This window comes from Labrus mixtus, chromosome 4 (genome assembly GCF_963584025.1).
Source record: "Labrus mixtus chromosome 4, fLabMix1.1, whole genome shotgun sequence".
NCBI classification, from domain to species: domain Eukaryota; kingdom Metazoa; phylum Chordata; class Actinopteri; order Labriformes; family Labridae; genus Labrus; species Labrus mixtus.
This window is the reverse complement of record NC_083615.1, coordinates 11,148,704-11,159,951: the sequence shown is the minus strand read 5'-3', so window position 1 is coordinate 11,159,951 and position 11,248 is coordinate 11,148,704. Positions and strand designations below refer to the sequence as shown.

Genomic DNA, 11,248 nt, shown 5'->3' with positions numbered 1-11,248 from the left:
TCCATTAATTTACAATTTTATTAAATCTGTCAATGAAAAACACAGACAAGAGACGCAATTCTGTCAATGTCATCAGGAAGAACAGTCAGCATGGCTGAAAGAGTGAGATCAGGAGGTTTTGGTGCAAAAAAAAACTCATCACATACCCTTTATTGCAAAACTGTTGATTTCTTTTAATCACCATCTAGAGCCCAGACAGAGCAGCACTGTTCAAGTAAGGAGGGAGGGAGAGGTGACAACTGTGTAAAAAAACCTTTCAATAATATTAATTAATAATAATAATGACAAAAGAAATAAAAACATCTCTAATAGACAAACACAATCACCTCAGTATAAGACAAGTTTCTGTCACGGTCACAACAACCAGAGAAAAGTTGTTTTCTTTTTTTCCTTTTTTTTTAAATGAATTAAATAGTTTTTAAAAATATCTCACCATTTACTTATATTCATCTTTTTTCATTTATTGCGAAAAATAGGCAACTGGACTAATTGTGATGATGCGCTTTTCTTTGTGTGTCTGTGTGAGTGTGTGTGTGTGTGTGTGTGTGTCTGAGTGAGACAGAAATAGAGAAGTGGAGAGATCCAGTGGAGCATTGGCACTGAGAGCAGCAGCAGTGTGTGGTAATGCAGTACTCTCATTTGCCATCAGGTGGCACAGTTCAGTCTGAACATTCCTCAAGGGCCGGAGCTATGGCGGCTGTATCAAGAGGAAGTCAAGTTATGCTGACAGCAGCCTCTGATTTTTGGAATGATGCTTGTGTGTTGAAACGTTGTCCACTTATCTGCGTTGCCAGATCTCAGTTCTATGTACAAAGATTTCAAATCCCTGAAGGACATCTACAAAGACAAGTGCAACCTCCGTGCGACCATCCCCTTTCTGGAGACGCTCAGGGATCAAAAGGTTCCTCTATAGGGGAAACATGAGGGAATAGTACCAAACAGATCAGGTAAATGTGACACAGCAGGACTCAACAGAATTGCTCTTAGGAATAAAAGTCAGGAATTATGGATCAAGATTTAGGAATGTCAAAAGTTGAAGAAGAAGGGGTTGTAACTTCCTCACACGGGGCACCAAAATAACCTAATGCAATTCTTTCTAACACAAGGTCCAAGAGGGGAAAAAACAAGAAAGAAACCAGCTTAATGCACTAATAAAATGATGCATCCATCTTCCATTTGTTATATCCGCTCATGCTGATCCATCAGTCCCTCCATGCATTTAAAAAAAGTCTTAAGAGACCAAACAGTCCTCCTCTGTGTTTAACTGATTGTATTCTAGTTTTTGTTTTTCTGCTCATCCCACACTGTCAGAGTGGCAACTGTCAATGTGGTGCCCCCTGGAGGACTGGCTGACCTCCAGTTCTCTGCGGTGGCCCCCTGGTAGGAGCATGCGGCTTATTTTGGAAGGAAGGTAATGGGGGACCAAAATGGGAAAAGGGTTTTGATTTGTTGAAGAAATAAGGGTGTAAACTTTTAGTCCCATGTGGGTGCTTCTTCCATAGCAGAGTGAGGGGGAAGAAGGGGTACCTGGGCTGGAAATAGAGAGGAGAAGTCTCTGTAGGCAGATCTTGAGCACAGGCACATGTGCTCATTCTCTCTGCCAAAAACAAACACTCTTGTCTGTCTATAAGGCCCTGGCTATGTAAAGGTCATGGCAGATGGAGCTCTAGGCTCTTACTTTTCTTTCCCTTCAATGAAAAGATCAGCAGCTGTTAGTGGCCCATGACTGGATCCAAACAGGTTGAAAATGTGAATCACGAAAACATATGAGGGGGTTGGCTGACATCTTGACAACAGAAGAGAAGAAAAGTCACCTCTCTTAGCATCCATCTGTAAATTATCTTATTCTTTTTGGGAGATGTTTCGGAAGACACAGCTACCATGTCTTGTTATCTCCATAAGCTTGTATTAACATTCCTTTTGGGAAAAATGTGGGGCTTTTGTTGGATTTAAGCCTACTAAGATAAGCATTGATGGATGTGTTGGACAGGGTAGAAAGGATAAGTTTGTCTTTATCTTCTCTCTATGCTGTTGTTCCTGGAGCTGCCACCAGGGGATGATGTTTGGGCTAACTGTTGGTGGGACATGGGGGAGGAGGAGGGCTTATGATCAGAGTTTGTGGCTACGAGTTAATCCAGGGGTGGTTGAGGCATTCGCCGGCAGAGGCCCTCTTCTCAGGCACCATCTCCAACATGGGCAGAAGGAAGTGGGTGAAGTGGCCGGCGTCTTCGTGCGCCCAGCCGTACTTTTCCACCAACACATCAAACAGGGACCACGGCTTAAGCTTGGTGATGTGCCGCAGCTCACCTGCAGGGGGCGACAGGGAGACAAGTAAATTAAAGCACAAAAAAGTAAAGGGAACAGAGTGTGGCAAAATTGAAAGAGTTGGTTCCACCAAAAAACAATGATTTTATTTCTGGGACATGACTGTAGATATTCTGTATCTTTCTTTTTTAAAGAAATTCCAAGAAATGACAGAAACATTTATCATGGGTCCTACTCTCAAATATTCTGTGCTGTAGCCTGATATAGGGTTATTTTGTTGTGCTTTTTTATTAGCCAAAAATAATATATAAACACAAGTCAGAAAAGAACAAGAGACAGCTAGTTATATTGTTTTCTGGTTTTCTCTTGGAATTTGTTAAAATAAGAACAATATAGATGACAGCCTTAGTATTGTACTCTCATGATATCTAGCCTTGACAATATTTTTGACCTGACTTGGCTTAAATTTTCACTTATTAAGGCGTCATAGGTTCTTGCATCAACCTGAACAAATTTCATTCAGGCTGCACACAGCATGAAAACGGCAACGTCTTTTTTTTCAGAAATGGGGTCTTCCTTGTTACTCAGAAGACAGAATACTACACAAAACACACACTCCGCAGTGTTCACACACAGAGACTATTTGTTTTGTAGATAACAGTTTCATAAAAGAATCATAATGAAGTGTGCAGATGGTCCAGAATAGAGGTGGTAGACACCACAAAGTTTTGTTTCAACTTTGGCGTGATATCAAATAATACCAAGGCCAGACTTACAGATGGAGAGTATTACATTACTACACGTATTAATAATGTAGTAAGTACAGTTTTAATTAGCTATTAACTACATTTTGATCACCTAGGTGCTAAATATTAGGCTTTCCTGTATACTTTTCTTTGTAATAATTTTATTCATATTTATCACAAAGAAAAATGTTTTATTATTTAACTTCTCTAACCAGGAAAGGTGATCATATGCACCTTTAAACTGTAGAAAGAACACAAGCCTACATAAAACAGAGGCCTTTTTCTTGAATATAAAGATTAAAGCTTGTTTCAATACTACAGCCAAGATGTGGTATTATTGGCAGCCGTTTATCTAGAGTAACAGGGACATCATTTAAAAAAAGATGTTGCTATGTTGCTGCTTTTCCACGTTTAGAACACACAAACAAAAATGCAATCCAAATGTTCTGTTCAAAAACTGTGTGCATGGCTGGATTCCACCAGAGAGGAGCAAGTTATTCTTAGAGGGTCATTCAGGTGGAGTGACCTTTTAATAAGATGTCTTTGACCATATTTAAATATCAGCCATTTTCCTCTGATGTCACGCTGAGGGTTGGCAGCTGAAATGTTGTTATGTTGTACTCCTGAGTGCAAGGTTTGCAAAACTTCTAAACAGTGGGAATCTGACAAATTGTCATCATATCACTACTCACCGATTGGTTAGAAACTGAATGGACAATGGATAGAAAAACAGTGGGCCATATTCTAATTGAAAACAAAATATTGGATAATAAGCTAACGTGACTGTTAACAGTGATAGAAGTTAGACTTTGAAAGGTGTGAACTCCTAGCTAACAGTTTTGTGCTACCTACCAATAATGTTGACAAGCTAACAAAACTGTCAGTCAGGACTAGGCTCAAAGTTAATGATGGCATATGGTGATTAGCAGCTCAGCCTTATGCAGATTAGCTCCCCCTCAAAGACTGAAATCGAACTAATTAGTGAATTTGCTGTCACACTACTGTGAGTAAAAAGCTGTGGAGTTTTTGACCAAAACCAACAAGAACAGACATCAGGAGAGAAAGACAGGAAGAAAGAGGTGATTTAATGGAAATGGACGAGCAGAGGAAGGTGTTCATTATTCAGGAGAGGAAGAAAATGATTTGCTGGGGGCACAAGACTGACAGAGAAGAAAAAAGTATGAGAGAATGATTAATGATAGTCCAGCTCAGAACATGGTTGTAACAAGATGGGAGAAAGGAAACCCCTTCTTTGTAAAGACTTAACAGCTGTTTCTTTAGCATTAGGTCTTGCAATAAAATGTTGTTTTTAACAATCGTTTCAAGTTAAATTTAAACTGTTTGGATTCTAATTAGTGTATCCTCTTTTCCCCTGGATGTTTCAGGGAAAATCAGAACAAGGCTACAAGGTAACGAGGCCGCTAGATTGCAACGCGACGGCTGAAGGCAGCACGGCAGACAGGAGGAGCCCAGAGAGACAGAGCGAGAAAGTCGGAGCAGATTAACAGAGCGCCAAGAGATAAAAGGGAGAACATTGAGACATCAAGTGCAGGCTCAGACCTCGGATAGAGACAACATCAAAGGCAGAATATTCAGGTCTCATGACACACTATGAAGAATATATGAGCAGAAAAGGGAGGGAGACCAGGAGGAAGAAAAAAGGAGAATAAATGTGAGAGTGCAGGGGTTATCAGCTGTACCAATCACAGATCCATACACTTACCAGGCTCACAAAGAGCAGAGGCAGTGAGGTGCATGACACACTTAAGACCTGAGACTTGCTGTTCTGTGTTCAGGATGATGAACCACAACTTATCTTTCCTTTGCTTTTTCCAATGTTATCAGAGACTATTATTGATTGCACTTTGATCCATTTAAATTGACAGTTTTCTCCCCAAAGCTTGAATTTTACAAAGAGCCAAAACCCGACTATGATTTGTTTTGTCAACAATAAGTGGGTTTGCCAAAGTCTCTCCTAACAGATTACATTCATATTTCTTCATTTGACTCTAGACTATTCTGAAGTATTGCTGATCAAACGACCCGTCTGCTCACTGTATGTCAGATGATTAAGACAATCACAGCAAAGTATTTGGATGTTTATAGAGTAGGGACGTGCAATAACAGAACAGAATATCATATACAGCATATTTATCAGACACTATGGTTGTAACAATTCATTAATATCCATGGGTATAACTTTAAATTCTTGTTAATGAAGTCCTCTTTTAGATTTCGTTTTCTTTTCTGTTGGCTTTGTTGCACTTTTGTACTTGGTTTTTATTGATGGGTTTTCCTTGCTGTATTGGGTCTTATTTCTCTGTTTACCTGCTTTAATTTATTTGTGTTTGACTTTATTATTTTGCCCTGTTTTGACTGTAAAGTATTTTATAACTTGTTTTTGTAAAGTGATATGCAAACATAATTATTATTATTATTATGATCATTTTAATTAATATCACTTCATTGATCAACAATTCAGCATAATTACAAATACATACAAAGTGAAGACGTCGATCTACGTCGTCATCTTTAAGATATGTTGAGCGACCTACTGTTCAAGGATTTGAGTTCCTTTACAAAATTGTCAAATATTATTGTAGATGTTTGCTTTTTCATGAGTGGATAGAAAAAAAAGACAGTTTAAAGGACCAATGATATTTTCCCATATTAATCACAGGCCCCTGAACTAGGTACTTTTTAATATAAAAACCTTTATTAACTCTAATACATTTATTCACTTAGTTTCCGTGAGTTAGTTCATATAATTTGGAATAAATACATCTATACAATGATTGTTGAGCTGTATTTAATTGTAATTTGACCATGAAATTGTGATTAATGTGTTTGGTTACTTTACGTAAGGCCAGACTTCTTTAATACAAGATCTTTAGGGAGACAAACAAAATCTTAGCCTTTTATTGACATGACTTATTTCATAAACTCTTTTATTTAATTTTCTTATATTTGTGTATGTTTACATGTTATCATTTTTTGTACATGTTTTTAAATGGACTACATTTAGATTATTGTGGCAGTACCACAAACTTTACCACACACAAGACTCCATTATGCACACCACACCATACCTACACCTACAAGGCCAGCTCGGCACTTAACTAACCACTGACCACGGTGTCCTTTACCTTTCTTGGAGAAAAACTCTCTGCTGTACTTCCCGGCTGCGAACACTTTGCGTGGGACCTTCCCAAGGAGCTCCATGATCAGAGCGATGTGGTCTGCCCACCACCACATACATCACAAAGGGAACAGGCATTACAGCATGCACACACACGTCAACACCTTTGGCTGTATGGGACTGACACACACTGCTGATCAAGTGAACTCCATGGACACACTCGCAGATGGATGTCTACTGGAACTCCTTGAAGTTCTGCAGCTTTTACTTGACTGTTTGCATGTTTTTAGTCATTATTTAACGTATAAGTCCAATCAAAATGAAAATATTTAACAAATATGCCATCCCGATTGTCTGCTAGTGTCCACTCTAGCCCACCATATACATCAGTGTGTCCCATTCCCTCCAGCTCTCTGTCCATCGCTACCTCTTCTGTTGAAGAACTCCCGGGAATATTTTCCGGAGAGTGCAAAGTGCCTCGGAATACAGCCCAGCAGCTCAATGATGTGAGCTATGTGGTCTATGGAGGAGAGAGGGGGAGGGAGGGGAGGAGGAGAAAGGGAAGGAAAAAGGATAACCAAAAGAACAAGGGAGGCAAGGGCAGAGAAAATGTAAAGACAAGAAAGAAGAGAAGGAGATAATAGACAAAAAAAATGTTGGATTTTAGGTAAGAAAGGGGAAGTGATGGGTTGAAAAAATCACAGAGAGGGGAGGGAGGAGTAAAAAGAGAGGAAAGGGAAGGAAGGAAAAAAGAGACAGTCACAGAGAGTAAAGGAGAAAAACCTGTTAGTGAGCTGTGCCTCCACAGCAGTGGTGATGAAATGAAAATGATCAGCTTTAGAATTAAAGTGACATGCATTCAGACTTCAGTGAACTAGAACACAAAACTTTATTTTCAATTTGGCCTCAGTGCTGGGAGTTCACGGGTGTCTCGAAGTTTAATTATCAAGATGTCATGATACATCTGACAGTGGCTTATTACCTGTGCAACACATGCAAGATGAGGTTAACTGTCTGTGTGTCACACAGGCAGTGAGAAAAATAACACAATGAGTTGGTAGGCTCAAAGATCGGAGGATGTAAGAAATGCTAATGAGGATGCATTGTTTGAAACAGGTTTTATTTAGTATGATATAAAGTAAGGGGATGAGTAGGGTTGATGACTGGGGTTCACATGCAAATATAGGGAATGCAGTGCTTTAGTAATTCATGGAGGCCATAAGCAGACATGCATCCATACGTTTAATTACTCAGTTTTATTTGATAAGGAGTTATTTCTGTGATTAAAGATTCATTTCAGGTGTTTCCTCGAGAGCTCGACGCATTCCGCTTTTTATTTTGTGATAACGAGGTTGGTTTCCTCATAAAGGATTCATTTATCCCATTATGTCAGATGTGCATAGCTTGTTTTCTTGTGATAGCAGGATATGTTTCTGGTGATGTAGACAACAAAACAATAGGTCTGCTCACTCTGTTAGCCCATGCTGACATTCCTCACACTTAGGAAGTAATTTAAGCTAATTTCTATGTTTGTTTTGTGCTTTTGAAACTCTGAGATACAACATAAATAAGCTGAGATCTCAAGGACATTTACATATCATGGTAGAGCAGATTCAATTAAATATATGGATGCATGTCTGCGAGGGGTTTACATAGCAATAGGAGGACTGTATAGGTGATCAAATACTCAAACATTACTACTGACTAAAGTTGCCCTAAAGTTACTGTTTTAAAGGTCAGATTGTAGGAAAAATGTGATGTCAATCTAGTATTCTTCACCAAGTCCAGATGTTGAGCACATGCAGGTGAAGGTGAGGATGAGTGGAGGCATAGCAGCAGAGCTAAAGGACAGGATTCACAGTCGACAGTGGACAGGGGGATTCTGGGGTGAGGGTTGGCTATCATTTCAGTGAAGCGCACTTTTTTTTCCCATCAGTTTAAAACAGTACTAGTAGAAATGTAACTGTATTTTGTCCATTGTTCAGATGCATGTTGGAGAAAATATTCAAAACAACAACAAATCCATACTTAGGATACTAACTGTGAGGTACTCTGTTTTTTATACAATCAATCATATACAATCAGATACTAGTGCCTAAAAGAAAACAGCAAAATTACCATTATAACATAAATAACTTTTTTGTGTTTCTTATTGGGTAATAGAGTATTATAAGCACAAGACTCCTTAACTCAATTTAATTCTGTGCAATCTAATGATGAAAGGATACAGGATTTTATGTTAGTAATTCTACTACTAATACTTCTAAGATACTCAATATAACATTTTACTTCATCAGGAAAATCTTTCATATACTGACAAGTGACTTGAAAAAGCTGTCTTACTTTGAGATATATAAATTAATCTATCTTTTTTATGCATTGATTTATAGCTAACTAATAAAAGACTGTTGTTCATTTTCTACTAAAAAGAATGTTCACTCAGAGAACAAATGTCCTTACTACAATTGTTTCGTAATTAGTTTGAGTTTAGAGATTTAAGTATTTCAGAGATTGTGGGAGAAGAATTGTATCTATTTTTTGGCAGGTATAAGATAACCATGACATTTCCATCCTGTTCCAATCTCTGTGAAATCAGAACTAAATGTCAGTGTTTGAAGTAAATGCTATTCAAACCACATTTTTATGTTGTGTGGAAAACAAAGAGATCTTGATCAACAGTAAAGGGATCAAGATCAAAATACGTATCAGCCACGATGCATCTGAACAATGGAGACATTTGATAAAACACATTGAGTTTGAATTGCAAACACACATTTTCATATGAAACTAGACCAGTCTAACACTTCTTAAAACATTTAAAACACAGATTTTTATTTTTCTTCATTACCTTTCTTCAATACTTTTTCAGCTTTGAGTCAAACACTTCAATAAACCGTACCTCAAGCTAACTCTCATAGGATAAAATATTCAGCTGTGAAACTGTAGTGGAATACTTTGAAGTGACACATTTTCTACTTCTTTATTTTTGGAAATTAACAGTCTTGAGTGTGCGTCATAGAGATTTAGATACTCACCCTCATCACGAGAGTAGTCTTCTCCAGAGTGAGGCTCAAACAAGTAATCTCCAGTCGCCAGTTCAAAGGCCTACAAGAGATCAAACAGAGTTTTGTACGTGAGTCTATACTGTCTGTGTATAAATAAAAGAAAGAACTGTTTATATGTATGTCATGTGCTGTATATGTGCATGTGTTCTGCTCACCATGCAGGCTGTGCTCCAGATGTCTGCAGGAGTGCTGTAACCAGCTCCTATCAGGACTTCAATGGAACGATACTGTCTCGTCTGGATGTCCTCGGTAAAGTGCTTGTGCTGTTTAGGAGAGGAGAGGAGAGGAGAGGAGAGGAGAGGAGAGGAGAGGAGAGGATTGGAGAGGAGAGGAGAGGATAGGAGAGGAGAGGAGAGGATTGGAGAGGAGAGGAGAGGAGAGGAGAGGATAGGAGAGGAGAGGATTGGAGAGAGGAGAGGAGAGGATAGGAGAGGAGAGGATTGGAGAGGAGAGGAGATGAGAGGAGAGGATAGGAGAGGAGAGGATTGGAGAGGAGAGGAGAGGAGAGGAGAGGAGAGGAGAGGAGAAAAATGGACATTAGTCTAACTGTAACATAAGTTCACATTACAAACGATGTGCAGTATTTGAAAATGCCAATAAACCATCCTCTACACGTGTTTTCCTGTCTTTTTATTTACAATGATATCACCTTTTCAAAACGTACCCTTGTGCAAAATATTTCTGAGAATGACTAACTACGTTTGTGGGAAGAAACATTTTAAACCAATTTAAATCCAGTGGTATATCCAAAATCACTCACTTGGGTTTTCCATTTTGAATAACTTTCCAAATAATTAGTGAAAAGTATTTTTATAGTATATTTATAAAGTGGAGTCACAGTATCACATACAGTATTGGTAAAAGAGCACAATTTATGTTTACTAACCCAACTATATATACACCACTGAAAGATGACGAGATTATTAACGGCTTGAAGAAAATAAGCCTTATGTGTCCACATATAGCATGTATATTTCCCAAATATGATTATTTTTTTCATGTAAAAAGAGATCTTGGGAACATATGTGTTTGCCAAATGTTTTAGACAGAATATTAAACCACTTTTACCACTGTGTATAAAGGAAATAATGAAGAATTTAAGTTAAGTAAGATACTTGTTGATACAGTGTTTCCTGCAGCAGCTTAACAACACGCGCCCTCTGCCGTATCTACAGTTGTAGAAAAAAACATATTTAAATCCTCCTGCGTCTCGTGTGAGATCCAACAGCAGCTCCGGATGCTGTCGGACCGAGTCTGTGTCATACAGGTATCAGCTGGTGGTTACAGTTGACAACAAACAGTCTGCTGTAGTCTGGAGCTGCAAACTTAGACAGACAAACTCCTTTACTCTCCTCTGTGTTCAGTTACTGGATGTAACTCCGGTTCTATGAGTATGTGCACAGCCCTCTAACAGGCTATAATATTGGTTTGGTAACAAATACTGTGTATTGAAATTATGCAATTTTTCATATTACGGTCTGTTGTACTCAGATTTATAAAGCACTTTCAAATAAAAAGGGAGTTCAGATTTATCTAATTACTTGTATTATGTTATTTGTGTAAATACACATTGTATGCTCAGTTTTTTTTTTTTGTCTTTTTATTTTGCTACCACCTTCTTCCTGGAGGAAACACTGAATATGTGTAGAACTGCGTCTTACCACCCAACAGGCATTTCCAAGATCAGCGATTTTGACTCGAATAGATTCAGCGTTTCGTGGGTCGAGTGGGTTGATCAAGAGGTCTGCAGCTCTGGCCCGGACTGCACAGACAGAGTGGAAACACAAGAAGGGTTTACACACTTTGATGTACCAATACACATTATTACAGAACGAGGAATCTTCAGCTGGGATCCAAATAATATGAACTCAGCACTAACTTTCTCCTGATGAATTATTCAGAGTGTTGCATAACTGAATAACAGATTAACGGGATGTTGTTTAAAACTGTTGTTGTGCTTTGGAGATCTGACCCTAAAGGTGACCCTGGAGCCACTAGGTAGGAGTCCAAGTAATTGATAATAATAATCATAC

General features: G+C 38.5%; 1 protein-coding gene across 7 annotated transcripts in view; it reads right to left on the bottom strand.

Annotated features, from left to right (window-relative positions):
• Positions 1-11,248, bottom strand: part of srpk2 (SRSF protein kinase 2) — a 75,659-nt gene continuing 64,411 nt past the window's right edge. For 5 of the 7 annotated variants that reach the window (XM_061035841.1, XM_061035840.1, XM_061035842.1 and 2 more), the window contains 5 exons: positions 10,877-10,977; positions 9,371-9,478; positions 9,186-9,255; positions 6,158-6,250; positions 1-2,307 (listed from right to left, as the gene is read on the bottom strand). In XM_061035841.1, the coding sequence (XP_060891824.1) occupies positions 2,123-2,307; positions 6,158-6,250; positions 9,186-9,255; positions 9,371-9,478; positions 10,877-10,977 (557 nt within the window). In that variant the 3' untranslated portion in view covers positions 1-2,122. Of the gene's footprint in view, positions 2,308-6,157; positions 6,251-6,577; positions 6,671-9,185; positions 9,256-9,370; positions 9,479-10,876; positions 10,978-11,248 lie in introns of all 7 variants that reach the window. The other 2 variants (XM_061035844.1, XM_061035838.1) reach the window with 1 other exon arrangement.